This window comes from Pelophylax lessonae, assembly GCF_965119305.1.
Source record: "Pelophylax lessonae genome assembly, chromosome: 2".
Taxonomy (NCBI): Eukaryota; Metazoa; Chordata; class Amphibia; order Anura; family Ranidae; genus Pelophylax; species Pelophylax lessonae.
Window position 1 is genome coordinate 605,496,240 of NC_138769.1, and position 20,264 is coordinate 605,516,503.

The 20,264-nt window shown below is 41.3% G+C and overlaps 1 protein-coding gene across 1 annotated transcript in view; it reads right to left on the reverse strand.

The window, feature by feature from the left end:
• Positions 1-5,792: 5,792 nt before the first annotated feature.
• LOC309546727 (sterol O-acyltransferase 2-like) overlaps positions 5,793-20,264 on the reverse strand; it is a gene marked incomplete at its 5' end in the record, with an annotated part of 178,357 nt that continues 163,885 nt past the window's right edge. Inside the window, 6 exons of the mRNA XM_082246428.1 lie at positions 5,793-6,128; positions 7,908-8,053; positions 10,754-10,889; positions 10,983-11,081; positions 16,238-16,335; positions 16,699-16,828. Of these exons, the coding sequence (XP_082102554.1) occupies positions 6,078-6,128; positions 7,908-8,053; positions 10,754-10,889; positions 10,983-11,081; positions 16,238-16,335; positions 16,699-16,828 (660 nt within the window). The 3' untranslated portion in view covers positions 5,793-6,077. The remainder of the gene's footprint in view (positions 6,129-7,907; positions 8,054-10,753; positions 10,890-10,982; positions 11,082-16,237; positions 16,336-16,698; positions 16,829-20,264) is intronic.

Genomic DNA, 20,264 nt, shown 5'->3' on the forward strand with positions numbered 1-20,264 from the left:
GCCCTGTCACACAATTTATACAGCTTGACCCCGTACTTGGCACGCTTGCTGGGGAGGTACTGTTTCATAGCAAGGCGGCCAGTAAATTTAATCAGGGACTCGTCAACGCAGACAACTTGTTCGGGGGTAAACAAGGCTGCAAACCGCTGATTGAAGTGGTCTATGAGGGGCCGAATTTTGTGGAGCCAATCGTATTCAGGGTCTCCCCGAGGACGACAGATTTCATTGTCGCTGAAATGCATAAATCGCAGAATTTGCTCGTATCTCGCCCTGGACATGGAGGCAGAGTACATGCGCATATGGTGAACTGGGCTAGTGGACCAATATAGCCGCAATTCACTCTGTTTAGTTATGCCCATGTGGAGGGAAAGGCCCAGAAAGATTTTAAATTCGGAAACCGTTATAGGTTTCCAGCCGAATTGTCTGGCAAGGGGCGAATTTGGGTTGGCGGCGATGAACTGTTGTGCATATAAATTTGATTGATCCACAATAGATCTGTAAAGATCTTCCGTGAAGAACAGCTCATAAAAGTTCAGGGGCGTAAAACCAGCTGTCTCCACGTGGATTCCAGGTTGGGCGGTGAATGGGGGAAGTACTGGCGCTGTATTATCAGTGGGTTGCCAATTGGGATATGCCAGCACATCAGGGAGGGCACTATGACCCTAAACCTCCTTTGGGAAAGAAACTAGCTCGCTAGCGCAACCTCAAGTCACAATGACACCAATACAAAATACAGTAAAAACAGTATATTATGCGTGTATTAGTGCTAATGTGACAGAGGGTGTAGGGGTTAACTGGATGTGATCAGGGGGGGATCGGGGGGTTAAATCTTTATTGGAAGGGGCTGGCGGGTATCCTAAGGATAAAAGGAACGGTGGCAAGCGCTAAACCTGGTCACAAGTCACACTTATACGGGTATATAGAAAATGCTATATACTGTATACAGTGTGCGTTGTGGCAGGGGGTGTAGGGGTGATCGGGGGGGGGGGGGGTCAGGGGGTTAAATCTTTATTGGGCGGGTGGCGGGGACCCTAAACCTCCTTGGGACACAAACTTAGTCGCCTGCGCTAATTCTGATCACAATCACACTAATACAAAAACACTGTATATTACGTTTGTATTAGTGCTGATGTGACAGAGGGTGTAGGGGTTAACTAGCGGTGATCAGGGGGGGGGGTCAGGGGGGATCAGGGGCTTAAATCTTTATTAGGGGGGGTGGCGGGTAATTCAAGTGGAAAAGGGGGGGTTGCAAGTGCTACACCTGTTCACAAATCACACTTATACAGGTATATAGGTAACTGCTATATGCTGTATATAGTGTGTGTTGTGTCAGGTGCTGTAGGGGTTAATCGGGGGGGGGGCGATTGGGAGGTAAATGTGCCTATCTAGCTGTGTGTAACTGTGTTTGGTGCAGTACTTACAGTTAGAAGTGCTCTCTTCTCCAGATGAATCCAAAAAGGATCATGGGAGAAGAGGGCACGTCTTTTCTGAGTCTGTGTTTACATTTCACAGACTCAGAACAAGATCTGATTGGGCAGGACCGATCTACAGGTCCAGGCCAAAAATCATTGGCCTGGACCTGATGACTGATCGGTTCTGAACCCAATCGAGCCATCGGTGTCGGCGGGCACGCGCGGGAGCGTGCACAGGACCGGCGGCAAGTAGCGACGTAGACCTACGTCACTCTGCCTGGCCGGGGCTGACTGCCGCAGTAAATATACTGTGCGCAGTCGGCAAGTGGTTAAAGGACTGTTTTTAGGGTTTGTTTTTTATACTAGAATTTAGCCACAAGTTTTAGAATTTTGTTTTTATGTTCATTAACCAATGAAATACAATGACTTCTGAACTTATAACATGTCACATGCCTTGTGTGCTCTTTGTTGCAAAGATTTGGTCCGATTAAGTGTTGTGTAGTATGGATCACAGCCTTTTGAAGTTACCTTTTTTTGAAATGTAAAGTTCTTATCATACCAAAATGCTTCTCTTTCCTGTAAATTGCTATCACAGTTGTCTATAACTTGCACCATTAGCTCTGTGTTTAAGATTTATGTGCATCTCCCACCAGCGCAAAAAATTTCACTCTGAATAACCAAGAGGTGGGAGTCACGCCAGATGAATCTAGAAAAGACTCGGAACGTGTGGATTTAAGCAGGGAATGATGGTCCAGCAAGCTTCTCTTGAGCTGTTGGTGGATTGTTGGCTGGGAAGTCACGCAAGGCAGCTTCCTTGCACTTATGATCTATTATACTGGGTAGTTTGTAGTGGTGAGAATTTTCCAGAAGGGTAATCATAGCTTAGTTGCTTGAGCAGGAGTTTGTCATCTGTGAGAAACGGTTATTGTCACAAATTACAAAGGTGTCATAGTGATCCATTTGAAAGAACCCATACAAAGCTCTCCTAAACAGACCATGTGCCAATACTCAGTTTAAACTACTTACAGAGATCCTTTTGGCAGCAAAGAGGTTTATAGTGAAGACATGGAGAACCCAGACAATTCTCTTCGCTGAGGCTAAGCACTGAGTTTTGCAAGTTATGATTTTAACAAAATCACTGCCAGACTCATTTACTAAATTTCGTAAAGTCTGGTGGCCATGAATTGAATACTACGATGAGCACACTTTAAACCCTGACCCTGTGCTCATGTAAAGTGTTGATTTGTGAGGCGAATGGGAGAAAACTAAATATGAATGCTATAAAAGGGAAAACAAATTAAATTCTCCCTTTCTCTTCCTCATTTCCCCCTTGTTTTCCACGAGGGAGAAGTGGAACCAGAATTGGACAAAGGTTTAGTTATCTGATGTTCCCCCTTTTATCCCATACCTTACCCTATCTCCTATAGTATAGTGTAGCTCACATTCGGGGTGGGGCTTAAAAAATTACCCTCCCCAGACAGGATAGTGTACTAAACTTGTGGGTAAATAAGAGAAACAGAATCTTCACTAAATGGAAGAATGGGTTTGATAATAAAATTGGCAGTGCCTCCACCCAGGACAGTTCCTCTAAGAACAGAGGTAATTCCCTTCCTGGGAATTAAACCAGCAATGTAACTAAAGTAATTGGGAGCTGAGGAACTACTGCATCTTGCATATAACATTAACTATAAGTATATAGATGTACACCAGTATGGAAATAATACAAGCTTTATATACGAAAAGATTACCAACAGCACAAACATTCAACGTAGAAACAGGTATTAACAGCAAAGAGGCTCTGGTCCTGGAAGAAGTATACACATATACCCAGGTATACAGGAAATAATTAAAAGAGATAACTCCAGATGAATGTTGCAGCAAAGTCCAGTTGCAGGGGCCCCCAAAGATGAATGTGACGTAACGTCTGTCGCTGTTGCAGACCTGAAGACAAGATCTGCGGTGATGAGGAGACCCACCAGCAGCTGTCCAACCATCCTGGAATGCAGTTTTTCATCAGCAGAAACTGTGGTGTGGCACTGGAACTCCGAGTCACTCAGAGTTACCTTGTGCTTAGTCCTATAGCCCCTAATCTGCCATGCAACCGGACCTCTACTCACTAAAAGTGTCTGTTGGATACATAACTTGGCTCTAGCCCATGGAGGTTTTTGAGCTCTGAGCTAAAACTAGCTTTAGAATCCCAGAACAGAAGGGAAAAGGTTAACCTAAATAACAGGTGTGGCATATAATCTGTATAGCAATAAACAGGTTCAACTACTAATATACAGCAAGGTGACCACTGCACACATACAGTAGCACAGACCTAGCTATCTGGCACTTTGCATGTGAGATAAAAAATAGACCAGAGATACTCTGTCACATAAATTCAGATACACACTCAAGAAATGATGGGAAGCTGCAGTTAAACTATTAGAAAATAGAAATACATGTACTATAGCCTCTGCTTTTGGTCTGGGTAAAATACTGTACAATAGCAGCAACAGCTACTGTGTGTGTGTGTGTGTGTGTGTGTGTGTGTGTGTAAGGTCATGTGGCTCAGTTACTCTCTCTCTCCACTTTCTCCTTTGGGGTTTTTTAAACTCAGCCTCGCAGAGACAGGAAGTACATACATAATTAACTGTGTATAATAAAAGCACAGATATTCACACATTTAGACAACAGAGAGCAGCAGTTCCCTACAGTAGAAAAAAGGTTGATATTATGCCATTTTCTTTCTCCATTTTGTGGTCTCTTTCACATCACAGTTTTCTGATTACCAGGTAGTCTTCTTTAATGTGAATTTTTTTTTTTTAAAGGCAGTCTTTGTGATAACAACCCTTTCTCCAATAATGTGGCTTTGCAGTTTCTTATTTGGTAAAATATCATCTCTCACTTGTGACATGCACAACTCTACAATAGCATACATGCAGTCCCTGAGTTACACACATCTGACTTACATACAACTCCTACTTACAAACGGAGGGAGACAACAGGAAGTGGAAAATCTACCCCTAGGAAGGGAAATTCACTCCTGTAAGAGTTATCATGAGAAAAAGGTGTCTCCATTGAAGCTTCATCACCAATCCTTGTTTCCATGGCAATCCGAAATTTTCAAAATCCAATTGTCTCAGGGACAGAAAGTGAGGTGAAATTTTCTGAACAAGGCACAGACAGCAAAACAAACATTAACCCTTCTCTATGCTATGCAAAAATGTAAAAATATTTTTTTTGGCTGAAGTTACACTTAAAAAATGTACATGTTCAGACTTCAAAAACAAATTAAACTTAAGAATAAACCTACAGTCCCTATTTTGTTTGTTGATCGGTTTTGTTTTTCACACGCCAATGGGCAGTCCATATCACCTCTATTTGAAGGTCATTGATTATGTGCACAATTTATACAAAAATAATGCATACTATCTTATTTGTCAGGTTTGTTCACCTTTACAAAAATAAGAAGCTGTGAAGCATTCAACAAAAAAGCCCTTGCTATAGGTGTAGGCCATTTATGAAGCCTCCCAGTACCTTGTTCGAAGAGGCCTAGCTGTTACCACACACCTTCACCATCACAGGAGTAAGCTCTTTCTCGGATTCAAACCCTCTCACATGCATTTTCTCTCCCCTGATGCAGTAGCTCTGAGTACAGAGTTTGAGAGTTTACCCCTGTGATGGTGAGGGTGAACAGTATCAGGCAGGTCTCACTTAGCAATATCATGGGAATTTCCAGGCAGGCTTCATGAGGTATGTAAATAGTCTACACCTATAGCAAGGGCATTATTCAACTTAAGTCGAAGAGGCACAGTTTGTTTTTATCTAAATACACCCCCTTTCTGCATAGACAGTTTAAGGGGAAGGTGAAAAACCCTTTAAAGGACCAACTCTTGTGAGATGAGGCTGTTGCTCTATGAGCGGAATTTATGTTTATGATAATGGTACATCTGCGTGTTCAATAGAAGCGGTTGACGTAACTAGGGCAAAGTAGAACTTAGATCTGAATGCTTCATATTTTAATAATGGAATTGCATAGATGATCATCGGTTCAACTTTGTGTCTGCAGGTAACTGGTTCCTTTTTGTGCAGAGCCTCCACTCCGGCCTAACAACAATTATAGAATTGACTGTGACAGACGAATAGTTTAACACATATTTTCACATATTTATCTCTATATTACAGTTAGAGCAAAGAACAAGTAATCAGTTTACAGTTTCAGTCCATCGATTGTTCAAGTTTTTAGTCAAACAACTGTAGTATATATCAAAGACTGCATCATTTATAAAAAAACAATCATGTACCCTCATCGTTTATTCACAAAATTAAAAAAAATATTTATGATACATGTTACGCTACTGAGTGAATTTCTTGCAGATACTGCATGTTATCAGATGTATGTTAATTAGTCTAACAATAAGGCATTTCATTACCACTAAGCCCTCAATGATACATGAGGATTTGTATTAGGTTATTTTTTAATGCTTTAGGTTGAGTACCTTGACTAAAAAACATATTTGTTTGCAGAAGTACAAGTGATTGTTCTGATCTTCAAGATTTTTAATGAACTGTAGAACAGGGTCCATACATCCGGTCACTGGCAAATGATTTGTACTTTTCTGTGCATAGGTAATAAAATGTACTAATTGAAAGTTTCTAGAGTTGTACTTGGTTCTTCGATCATAAGCGGCACGACCATGAGCGGGGTGTCACTAGTTCCCAGAATGTTTTCTGCAGGAAGAAAATCCATGGATAAATTGTTTGGTCCAAGAATACATTATTTGAGAACTTGATAGTAGCGATCGACTGATATCGTTTTTTTATTGCCGATACCGATATTTTGGTTATCGCATATCGGTATCGGCCGATATCTATCGATATTTTCGGACATTTAAATTTTTGGTTATTTTTTTTTTTTTTACAGCTACAGTTGTGGAGGGATCTGGGGTCTAAAAGACCCCCAAACCCCTCATCTGCACTTAAGTTTGGCTGTTTTGAATGCTGTAATTTTTTTTAATTTGTCGCCGAGTACCTGGAAGTAACAGCATGGACTCCCATATTGTTGAGTGGATTAGGCAGTGGCTGAGTGACAGACAACAGAGGGTTGTAGTCAATGGAGAACATTCAGAACAAGGTCATGTTACCAGTGGGGTACCTCAGGGATCTGTACTGGGACCAATTTTGTTTAATATCTTCATAAGTGATACTGCAAAAGGCCTCGATGGTAAGGTTTGTCTTTTCGCTGATGACACAAAGATATGTAACAGGGTTGATGTTCCTGGAGGGAAACGCCAAATGGAAAAGGATTTAGGAAAACTAGAAGAATGGTCAGAACTCTGGCAACTGAAATTTAATGTGGATAAGTGCAAGATAATGCACCTGGGGCGTAAAAACCCAAGGGCACAATATAGAATATTTGACACAGTCCTGACCTCAGTATCTGAGGAAAGGGATTTAGGAGTAATTATTTCAGAAGACTTAAAGGTGGGAAGACAATGTAATAGAGCAGCACGAAATGCCAGCAGAATGCTTGGATGTATAGGGAGAGGTATAAGCAGTAGAAAGAGAGAAGTGCTTATGCCGCTGTACAGAACACTGGTGAGACCTCACTTGGAGTATTGTGCGCAGTACTGGAGGCCATATCTCCAGAAGGATATAGATACTCTAGAGAGAGTCCAGAGAAGAGCTACTAAACTAGTACATGGATTGCAGAAAAAAACTTACCAGGAAAGGTTAAAGGACCTTAACATGTATAGCTTGGAAGAAAGAAGAGACAGAGGGGATATGATAGAAACTTTTAAATACATAAAGGAAATCAACTCGGTAAAGGAGGAGAGCATATTTAAAAGAAGAAAAACTACCACAAGAGGACACAGTTTTAAATTAGAGGGGCAAAGGTTTAAAAGTAATATGAGGAAGTATTACTTTACTGAGAGAGTAGTGGATGCATGGAATAACCTTCCTGCAGAAGTGGTAGCTGCAAATACAGTGAAGGAGTTTAAGCATGCATGGGATAGGCATAAGGCTATCCTTCATATAAGATAGGGCCAGGGACTATTCATAGGATTCAGATATATTGGGCAGATTAGATGGGCCAAATGGTTCTTATCTGCCGACACATTCTATGTTTCCATGTTTCTATGTCACTCATGACATCACTTCCAGGTTTTTACATGGAGACCCGATCAGAGCCGAATGAAAGGGACGGGAGACCCGGGCGAGCCACGGAAGGCGGCGGGAGGGGGAAGATTTTTGTTCTTCCTCCCCAACGCACATTTTTATTCATCTGGTTTCATTCTTAAATTTAACAATACCCAATACCAGATAACACTATCTACATAAGATCAAACCAGATAATACCAGATCACAGATGAGTCTATAGTATAGAGCTTTACCTTGAAGTGAATCCAGTGAGTGATTAATGGCTGCTTTGTTTTGATATAATCTTACATAATACATACTATTCTGGAAAACGCACAATATTGCTTGAATAATCAAAGGTTAATGTACCTCTTTGAGTGGACAATGGATCTGTGCATACCATTCCTGGCAGTATAGACAAATCTGGATGCCCTGACCAATGAACAGGAAGGTCCATACCATAACATTGAACACTGGACTTGTTCGTTTATCATTGATTGCGAAATTAAACAGGACTGAAAAACACAAGAATATACAGAGAAAAGATACAGTACAAATATTTCTATACATGACATACTGTAAGCAAACCAGAACAAAAGTAAAGAAAAAAACAAAATGCATGGGATTGTGAGCTGGATGCATAGAGCCTAATGGGCATGTCGGAGCTTCCTGAATGAGTACTAATGACCCTGGAATGAGAGTAACAGCTACTAAGGGAAGATGGCTTAAAACTGATGTGCAATATGCTGCTTTCACGCAATGACTGCTACGGTACATCCACTATATGTGATTGGCAAAGAATGCCAAGCGATCTTGGATAGTATGTCTGTATGATGTCATGTGAACTGTCACTGCCATCTAAAGAACCTAGAGAACATCAAAAAAAGTGATGCAGAAACTATAATATTTGTGCGGATATTCCTTTCTTCAGAATATAAAGGCTAATGTCCAGGGATGTTGTGGGAGAGCATCTGGCAAGGAGTTGGGTATACAGTGAAGGAAAGAAGTATTTGATCCCCTGCTGATTTTGTACATTAACACACTGACAACTGTCTAAAAATGTAATGGTAAGTTTATTTAAAAGTGAAAGATAGAATAACAAAAAAAATCCTGAAAAAAAGCACTTCAAAAAAGTTATAAATTGATTAGCATTTTAATGAGTGAAATAAGTATTTGACCCCTTCGTAAAACATCACCTAGTACTCATATCTCCCAACTGTTCCTGATTTCGAGGGACTGTCCCTCATTTGGAACAAAGTCCCTGTGTCCCTCTTTCCTCCTCATTGTCCCTCATTTTGGTCTGATCTATATAGTTGTATATAAAATGCACTATTTATCTATAAAAATGTGTTTCCCAGTGCTAAACCTTTAATTCAATCCTTAAGTTGCTGCATTTGTAAATTCCAAAAACCAATATAAAGGAATAGTAAAAAAAAAAAAAAAAAACTTGTCAGTTTAACCAATTTTTTTTTGTACAATTCTCTTTTAAGGGGGTGCGGCAGGGGGTGTGTCCTATGCCTAAATACTTTTGCAAATAGGTGTCCCTCATTCCCATCTCAGTAAGTTGGGAGGTATGAGTACTTGGTGGCAAAACTCTTGTTGGCAATTTACAGAGGTCAGATGTTTCTTGTAATTGGCCACTAGGTTTGCACCCATCTCAGGAGGAATTTTGTGCCACTTCTCTTTGCAGATCCTCTACAAGTCATTTGATTTTGAGGCTGATGTTTGGTAACTCGAAACTTCAGCTCCCTCCACATATTTTCTATGGGATTTAGGTCTGGAGACTGGTTAGGCCACTCCAGGACCTTAATGTGCTTCTTCTTGAACCACTCCTTTGTTGCCTTGGCTGTGTGTTTTGGACCATTGTCGTGCTGGAATACCATCCACAAACCATTTCCAATGCCCTGGCTGAGGGAAGGAGGTTCTAACCCAAGATTTGACAGTGCGTTGCTCCATCCATCATCCCTTTAATGCGGTGAAGTTGTCATTTCCCCTTAGCAGAAAAACACCCCCAAAGCATAATGTTTCTAACTTCACGTTTGATGGTGGAGATGGTGTTCTTGAGGTCATAGGCAGCATTCCTCCTCCAAACATGGCGAGTTAAGTTGAGTTCATAGAGCACGATTTTGGTCTCACCTGACCACAACAATTTCTCCCAGTTCTCCTCTGAATCATTCAGATGTTCATTAGCAAACTTCAGACGGCCTGTACATGTTCTTTCTTGAGCAGGGGGACCTTGCGGACGCTGCAGGATTTCAGTCCTTCATGGCGTATTGTGTTACCAATTGCTTTCTTGATGACTATGGTCCTAGCTGCCTTGAGATCATTAACAAGATTCTCCCATGTAGTTCTGGGCCAATTCCTCACCGTCCTCATGATAATTGAAACTCCACCAGGTGAGATCTTGCATGGAGACCCAGACTGAATTGTGTTTGTTCCATTTGTGAATGGTCTTGTACCCCATTCCAGCCTTGTGTAGGTCTACAATCTTGTTCCTTACATCCTTGGACAGCAGTGTGGTCTTGGCCATGGTGGAGAGATTGGAATCTAAATGATTGCTTCGGTGGACAGGTGTCTTTTATACAGATAACAAGCTGAGATCAGGAGCACTCCCTTTAAGAGAGTGCTCCTAATCTCCGCTCGTTACCTGTATTAAAAACACCTGGGAGCCAGAAATCTTGCTGATTAATAGGGGATCAAATACTTATTTCACTCATTAAAATGCAATTAAATTGATAACTTTTTTGTAATGTTTTTTTCTGTTTTTATTCTGTCTCTCACTGTTAAAATATACCTACCATTAAAATTATAGACTGATCACTTTTTTTTGTCAGTGGGCAAACATACAAAATCAGCAGAGGATCAAATGCTTTTTTTCCCTCACTGTAATATGGCAAATGTTAACAACTACCAGCAGGTGGGTCCCTGTCCCCTCCAAGATGAAGAGGGACGGAACTTGTGTGTTTTGGTGCCAACTGTCAGCCAATCAAAAGCCCCCTCACAAGTGTATTTGGTGGTTTCCAATAAAACCTACTTAGAGAAAAGTCACTGAACCATCACAAGCCCGGGAATGTGCAGAGGCCATTGAGACCACAGGCAGAGGAAAGGACCTGCAAGATTTTAATAACCCATACAATAACCTAAAACCCACATTCCTAGCTACTTGATACCAACAATATCAGTAATAAAAAGGTAAAAATGACCCCCAACTGTACCTCCAAAAATAGCAAAGAGGCAAAACATAACCGGGTAAAAATAACCAAGTGATAACGTGAAGACATATTCATGCACAGAAGCAGATATGAGAAACACAGCCAGCATCACTCCTGACCGAAACTTCTGGTTTAGCAGCTGAAAGCAAAATGAAAAAGAAAAATCACTTATTTCAAAAAATAGAAATTAAGTTGTCTATTTTTTGTCTTTCTATTTTTACCAGGCCCTTACCCACAGAAGATCTTGATACACATAATAAAAGAGCCAATCATGGACCACCACATTCCACGTCCGGTAATAGTTTGAGAATGAAGTGGAATTCCACCAGTCCTGTAAAATCAAAACAAAAGTAATAAAAGGGGTCATATAAGACTGGAGCAGAAAAAATGCTTGTGTTGCCCAAGAAATCAGATTCTGTTGGTCATTTGTAAAGTACAGGTTACCCTGAATATTTTTTTTTTCTTTGTGTATGTTCACATGTGTTTTTTTAAAAAATCATTTTCATGTAATTCTTCCCTCTTAAGTACCTGGTTGATCTTGCCAGTCACCGTTCTTCCTTGTTCTAAACTGACCACACAAAACAAAGAATTTGATCTGTGTTAGCGTGTTCAGCTTGTATTGTTTGGCTGGACATTCAAAGGGTACAGGACACTTTGCGAAAATACAGCATGCCTGTATTGGGTAGTTTGCTTAGCCACCACGTCCCGCGACCAATCACAGCCTGCACCTTGCCTTGCCTCAGGCTAAACAGACTATAGAATACAGGCACACGGTCCCCTTAAAATCTATACCAGACCCAAAGGGCCAGGTATGGATTTTGGGGGGGACCCCACACTTTTTTTTTTTAATTTTGTCATGGAGTTCCCCTTAAAATCTATACCAGACACAAAGGACCTGGTATAGATTTTAGGGGGAACCCCTATGCCGTTTTGTTTTGTTTTTTCTTAATTCTGTCATAGGGTTCCCCTTAACCAATTAAATGCAGGGCACTTTCACCCCCAGACCAATTTTCAGGTTTTAGTGCTTATAGGCCTCTATGGGAAATATTGGTAAGCTTGGCATGGCACTTCTCCTGTCTTTAACATTGGCGTCTATGGGAAATCTTGGTCAGCTTGACATGGCACTGCTTACAAACTATAAGCGACAAGGACACAAAACTTGGGGAGCACTGAGAGGGGAACCAGGACTAAAACATATCCATACATTATAAAAGTGGAGTATGCCTGTAAACTACACTGACTGCACTAATCTAACTCAACTCAGAGTCCACTAACTGCCTGCCTAACCTCTATTATAACACACTATACATGGCTGCCGTGTAAGCAACAGCTTTATATAGTGTGGGGCGTGGACTTAACCCCTGAGCCATGATTGGCTAAAGGCACCCTGCCTTTGGCCAAACATTGCTCTGACAGGACATTGTGCTGTGATTGGCCAAAGCATACAGGTCAGATGCATGCTTTGGCAAATAATTAGTAATTTATTCACTGAACCAGCGCAGTGCATTATGGGGCTCTCATCTGTTGGCAAACTTCCCACCGAGTGCCCCATTTATTCATGTGTTCGACGAACACACAAACAGCTCATGTTCGAGTCAAACTTACGTTTGACTCGAACATCAAGCCCATCCCTACTTACAACATAGCGACAACAATCAGCCAGAAAAATAAACCTCAAAGGTTAGAAAATGTATGTATATATATATATATATATATATATATATATATATATATATATAGCGTTACCCCAAAGGAGCAGCTAGTTAAGATGGGTCCTCTGTTGCTGGTCTTGACCTTCCCAAATACCTCAGCCCCCCCGACACACCAGACTCCAGGAGTGCTCAAACACAAAAATTCACAGAGAAATCTTTGACATTGGCGATAGTACCCAGCTATACTGCTATTTTAGAGAACGCAGACACCAGACCATACTAAAACAAGCTAAACATGTTGTCATAAAGTAGGTAAAAGGTAGATAGAGAAAAGAGGTGAAATGAAAAACAATAGTAGTGATACACCTAAAATACAGGATAATTATGAGTAAATGGGCCCGGATTTTACCAAACAGTTTAAACTGTAATAGAGTCACCTAGAGTATCATAAAGGCAGCTAGAAATGGATAGTATACATTTTTTTTATATAGTATTGAGGCTATGCTGCCTTAGACCCTGGAGGGACTTCAGTGTTCCTGGAAGGTGAAAAAATAGATAAAGTCTAAATATAAGTGAGAAGACTAATTAGTGTTAAGCCCCAACCCTTCTGAAACCAAATTTATCCAAATGATCCACAATGAATGGAAAACTTTATTGGTTTAAATGTAACCGGTGCCTAAAAGATGGCGCCGCTTTTGGTAGGCGGACTAATGCAAATTAGTTGAGGCGGATTGGTTGTCCAGTGAGACCGTCCTGTATATAAATCTCCATGACGCGAATGTAATCATATGACCCTTGAGAATGTCAGCTGCGCGCTGACAAAACGCTTTGGAACGTCTGATCACATTACATTACGTGCTACGTCATTTCCGGGCTCCGGGTGGAACGCAAGTGCCGGAACGCGGAAGCGGCATTCCCCGAGACTTTGGCTGTTTGTCACTATCGTCTATCTGATTCTACTACACTGTAAGTGTTATTCTTTTAATAAACTGCTTTAACTTGACATACTTCACCATGGAGTCCTTCTCTGTTTGTGTGATGCATATGAGTCTAGCATCCTGATACAAAGATTCTAAGGAGTAGGGATGATCGAACTTTTCAAAAGTTCGGTTCGACCAGAACACCCGAACGTTCGGCCCGGATTTCAGAACCCCATTGAAATCAATGGGACCCGAACTTCGGTAATCAAAAAACACCATTTTGAAGCCCTAAAACCCAATAAATGCCCCTAAAAAGTGCCTAGGGTTCTGGGTCATGCCCCAGGGACTATTAATCACACAAAAAAAAGTTCTTAAAAATTGTCATTTTTGATAGAGAGACAATTATTGAAAAAATTATTGAAAAAAAAAAAAAGATTTCTTTGGATTTAGTGTCTGGGGGGGTCTAAAAAGTGTACCTGTGAAGTTTCAGCTCTGTAGCATGTCCAGAACCAGAAAAAAAGTTTGTTTGTATTAGAATTAATATAGAACAGGGATATGGCTCCGTTATTTTCACACCTTGCCGGTTTTGTAGCAAGCGTTTTTTTGGGCATTTTTGGGGGTTATTGGAGGCAGGCATAACATCAGAACTTCTGTGTAGGGGTATATATACACACACACACACATGTATGTATATATACACATACACATATATAGGTGTGAAAGTAGCAGAACACTATGCTTGCGCTAATGAAATAATTAACACCCATATGGCTTCTCTGCTATCACACCTATATATGTGTGTATGTGTATAAATACATATGAGTGTGTGTGTATATATACCCCTATACAGAATTTCAGATGTTTTGCCTGCCTTCAAAGACCCCAAAAAAATGCCCCAAAAAAACACCGCTGCAAAAACACACCTGGGCGTTTTTTGTAGCTGGCGTTTTTTTGGGCATTTTTTGGGCGTCTTTGGAGGCAGGTATAACATCAGAACTTCTGTGTAGGGGTATATATACACACACACATGTATGTATATATACACATACACATATATAGGTGTGAAAGTAGCAGAACACTATGCTTGCGCTAATGAAATAATTAACACTCATATGGCTTCTCTGCTATCACACCTATATGTGTGTATGTGTATAAATACATATAAGTGTGTGTGTGTATATATACCCCAATACAGAATTTCAGATGTTTTGCCTGCCTCCAAAGACCCACAAAATATGCCCAAAAAAACGCCTGCGCCAAAAAAAAAAAACGCCCAGGTATGTTATTGCAGGCGTTTTTTTTGGGCATTTTTTTGGGGTCTTTGGAGGCAGGCAAAACATCTGAACTTCTGTATAGGGGTATATATACACACACGCTTATATGTATTTATACACATACACACATATAGGTGTTATAGCAGAGAAGCCATATGGGAGTTAATTATTTCATTAGCGCAAGCATAGGTTTCTGCTATTTTCACACCTATATGTGTGTACGTGTATATATACATACATGTGTGTGTGTGTATATATACCCCTACACAGAAGTTCAGATGTTATGCCTGCCTCCAAAGAGGCCCAAAAAATGCACAAAAAACGCCAGCTACAAAAACGTCCAGGTGTGTTTTTGCAGCAGGCGTTTTTTTTTGGGCATTTTTTTGGGGTCTTTGGAGTGCGACCCCCCACCAATGTTAGAAAAACACACTAATGAAAAGAACAGCAAAAATCGCATATGATAAGATGCAGGTCATCAGAGGTATGCAGTCCTCATTAGCTCGCACTTATACCCTCTATCCGAATCACAGGACCCTCTTCCGAATGTATCCAAGTGCATTTATCATGACCAGGAAGTTTTATTTCTCAGGGTAAAAACAGCTCAGCATATCCCATCCGTAGTAATAAGTCACCAATGACAAAGAAGAAATCATCCCATGGTGCAGTATTTATGAATCAGCATAAAAACAAACATATAAAACAGTATTGCCTATAGCAATTACAAAAAAAAAAAAACGCCAATCCAACCAGGGATAATGGTGGCAGGACCTCAAATGCAAAACATCATGTGTGAAATAGTAAGCTTGCACTTACATGAAGCACTGCCAATCTGAAACAGAGCGGCCAGGACCTCAGGCTTTTTATAGTAATAAACCTCTACAGCTGTTTCGCACACACACACACACACACACACACGCATCATCAGGAGTATGAAACGATTTACAGGCATAAAAGAGCAGTGATTTATATAGCTCAAGTCCATAGGTAATGCAAAGGTGCATGGGAAATTTATAACCGGGTCAGGATAAGTTGAGAACATCACTTCTTGTCCAGCGTCATCTTGAAAAAAGGTCAAACACATGTATGGGACCTACTATATTAACGGTAGCCATCCTAAAAAAGGCAATGGCCAAGGATTATAATGAAGATCAAAACACAGGCCAAAAGAAAGACATAATGGCTCTGTTATGGAGGGACAAAACCTCCCAATATTAAATGCAGGAATAACCAACACAAAAAAAAAAAAAAGAAGGTTATATTGTCACAACAATATGTATGTGAAAACAAAGGAAGAATATACATATGTGAAAAAAGAAGAATAGCTATACATAAAATATGAGAATATATAATGATGCTCAAAACTAAAACTCAAAACTAAAACTAAAAATATGCTGGTAGGTTAATTGGACCCTGTGTAAAAAAAATAAAAAAATTGCCCTACTATGTATGTATGAATGTGAGTTAGGGACCTTAGATTGTAAGCTCCTTGAGGGCAGGGACTGACGTGAATGTGCAATGTATATGTAAAGCGCTGCGTAAATTGACAGCGTTATATAAGAACCTGAAATAAATAAATAAATAATATTAAGCACATATCACATATTAGACTTAATTACAGAATAAATGGTGAAGTGATGTCACCTTGTAAAACATGCGGTCTGCAAAGCGGAGCATCTCTGAGAAAGCATTCAGCCAGCAGTGCAAGAATGCGAAGAATGACAGCAGCAGCACAAAGGTACCTGTAAAAACACAACAATTACACTATACTCTAGAAAAGAGTAAAAATTCTGATAAATCTAACCTATTTAGATCTAGAAAAGAAAAAAAAAAAAAGGAATCCTGAACAGAAGGGAATGAGGTACTTAAAATTCTGCCAACCTCCACTTTCTAATCAGATAGCACTGTGTGCTCGGTGGCAGTACTTTTCGCACTGCCAAATCAGTGCACAAAGAAGGCACAGTTATAGAAGAAAGGCAAGGCATCTTCATTCCTTGCCAGTAGGCCCTATGCCATATGGGATGTCAAATTGGTTGTCCACCCCCACTAATATTCACCTGATTCAAGGCACTAAACAATTAGAGGGCAACAAAGATTCTTCTCACCTGGTAGTGTAGCATGGAAAATGGATAACACCAAAGTCTTTACACTGAATGGCTGTTTGCTCATGTTGGTAAACACTGGAATACACAGGGTGACCAAGACGTAGTATCCGAAAAACAGGCAGCCTAGGAACTATATCAATGGCAAAAAAAGAGTATTAGATAAATATAACAAAACTTAATTGTTGTTAAAAATAATAACAATATAAACACACATTTGTAAACAGTTTTGGGTTTCCTGATACTGTCCTAGTATAGACAATTAGTAATAGGCATGTCTTAATTAAAGGCAGCTTAAATATTGAAAATTGGTGACTTCAATTTTTGGCTAGATAGTGTTTCAGTAACCTGCAGGCTTTGGAAACATTTGAGGCATGACCTAGAAGAACTCCTAATGCTCTTCTGATTACAGCTTAAAACGGAGCTCCACCCAAAAGGGGAAGCTCCGCTTGTTTGCACCGTCCACTGCCGCATTTGGTACTTTTTTTAGTGGCGGGGAGTACCTGGCTTTGACAGGTACCCGCTCCCACTTCCTGGTAAGATCGCCGCACAGCTATCTACATCCTGTCCGGCCCCTCCTCACTTGTCAATGGGCCCTAGAAGTTGGTTTCCAACAGTTTAGAAACACTTGCAGTGAGTTTAATTACAGAGCTTTCAGGGTGCCCAGAGTCTGCTCTCCATAGAAAATATCTGGGATTTTAGTGCCTATAGAAGAATAACTTCTTCGCAATGCCTATGGCTACAGAGGCAAACGAGGACTTGCTTAAAAGGACAAGTTCATGTTTGGAGCATGATACACCCATATTTAGAGTGTAACATGTTCCAGCTCCTGCCCCCCCTCTCCCCCTGATTCCCTTCCCCCTGTGACAGTGGATGAGTCTTCCTTTCCCTCACAGGTGCTGTCACAACCTCATTATCCATTCACAGAATTAGGCCCCTTTCACACTATCCGTCCGTCGGACGGATTCCGTTTTTCTCAGCAGGGGATCGAGCCGCCAATCCCCCGCTGAGCAGGAGGATGACAGCTGTGTCTCCGCGCTGTGCGCGGAGACACAGCTGTCAGTTCTCCATGCATCTCTATGGGGGAAATCGGATGGGAACAGACCGTCGGTCTGTTCTCATCCAATCCCATCCGATCCGCTCCGCTGAACAGATGGAAAATAGGGTTTCCATCCATCCAGATTTGACGGATCGGATGTCAGCGGACATGTCTCCACTGACATCCGATCCCCCCATAGAGATGCATGGGGGGACCGTTCAGATCCACCAAAAAACGGACAGGCGGATCTGAACGGTCCACCTGTGTGAAAGGGGCCTTAATGAACTACAAATCCTGCTTTTCACAGCGGCAGATAGACTTCTAGTCCTCAATGGACTATGAGGGCATTGATCGGCAATCTTGTAATCCATTGACACGCCTTACAGTTTTGAAACTGACAGCCTGTAGAGAAGTACAGGCAGAGAACTGAAGGAAATGTCTGCAGAAGCCTGACATTCCACCCCTGAAACAACAATTGATCCACTGAGTGCAACACCTTGCAGGTTCCTGTGAAAAAAATAATAAAAACACATTTCTTCCCTGCAAAAATATGTGCATTTGTTATTTTTTTTATAAAGCAGAACTTGGCCTTTAAAGCTGATCTCCAGGTTTAATTTCATTTGGACCAAGCTGTTCCAAAAAAAAATACACTGAACAAGAGTTTCAGCCCGACTTTGCCGCATTGAGGGGCAATGGGCGGGGCCATGTATTAGAAAATCTAGTATGAGAACCTTCTTCCCTCGGCCAGAACACTGAAGACAGGTCGTGGATGGGTCTTCCAGCATGACAATGAAAGCACATTAAGGTCATAAAGTCATGGAGTGGCCTAGCCAGTCTCCTGCCCTTAATCCCATAGAACAGGCATCACTAAATGGCAGACCGCGGGCCAAAAGCGGACCGCAAAGCAATTCTACCCGGACCGCGGCTCCGCCACTTAGCAGCCTGGGTATAAATCCTCTCCTTAAAGACAGTTTCCTTCTCCTGCCGCTGCCACAGAATTTATCCGTAGCATGCAGAAGGCACAGTATTTACAGACAGAGAGCGGGGCATCCTTTTCAAGTTAACAAGCCAGTGATTTATTGCTAGGATGCAAGCAGACAATCCCCTGCCTGTTAATATGAAAAGCATGTCCGGCCCTCTGTCTGGACATGCCATGCCTTCTGCCTTCTATCTGCAAGTAAGGGGGGCTGTAAAGGAGAGTAAGGTGCAAGAAAGGGGGGCTATGATATGGACTGAGGTGCAAAGAAGGGGGTCTGTGAAGGGAAATGGGATGCAAGTTAGAGAGTGCTGCAACGCTGTTGCTCTCTGGGATGACGCTGGTCATAACCCCGTGGGGCGTGGCCACACATTCGATCCCGACGGGGCATGCGCGGAGTCTCTGAGAGGCTCTGGCGTGCACCTCTCACCCAGGGGGACTCTGACAGCCACAGCTATCCTCCATCACAGCGCTAATTAGCCACTAGGTTGGAGTGTATTTAAGGGCTGAGGTCTCAAAATTAGTGAGACCCGTCAGCCGAAAAAAAAAAGGAGCTCCCACATGATGAATGACCCAGACCAAGGTACCTATTAGATTTACAATGTGCTCATTTCTGATCAATCTCGAATGATAGACTCTTTGATTCTATGTCTCTGTATCACTGTCTGTCTTCTATATACAGACAGTGGATGATTTATACCACACAAAGGGCAGATCTTCTGCAGAAATATCCAGTAATCTACTCTGGGTCAGCCATCACCTATTGGGACTTCTATCACTCCAACATCACTCCAAGACTAAGCCAGACCTTGTGATCTTTAGGTTACTTTTTTACCTGTCATATTTTTGATACTGCTGCTATTTTTTAAAACAGTTGTTCTGTTTAATATATCCATTTTCACTCCAGATACCCTCTCTGGCTCTGTGTTTAATGACCCCTGAAGAAGATACCATAATAGAATTACATTGAAACACGTTGGGTCTCTGCAATCCAGTAGGGACAATTTAGTCCCAACAGGGTCTTTCTTCAATATAGTCACTATGACTTTAATATGTCAATTGTGTTTTTCTCATTCATGTCTGTACCAGTAACATTTTGATTTTATACAAATTTAATTCTCAGTGTGGTCCCACCAGAGGGTTTTTAGCTTTGTTTTGTGCCAATTCAGGGATGTGGGCATTCCATTAAATGTTTCCATTAGTGACCTAACTATCCACCATTTGTCTTGCTGGAAACAACATGATCTCCCTTCCGCACCCACCCTACTCGCCAGATTTGGCTCATGTGGACTTCACCCTCTTCCCAAAGTTGAAGATCCAGCTCAAAGGTTGCCGTTTTGACACCACTGCGGATATCCAGCGAATCGCAGAAGGTGCTCGATACGCTTTAAAAATAAGTCAGGAACGCTGGGAGTACTGTATTGCTGTGCAAGGGGACTATTTTGAAGGTGATAGTGTGTAAACGTAGATAAAAAAGTACTTTCTTGTAATAATTTTTGATGCCACCTCGTATATTGCAGTATACCAATCCTTAAATGTGGTGACTGCATTATT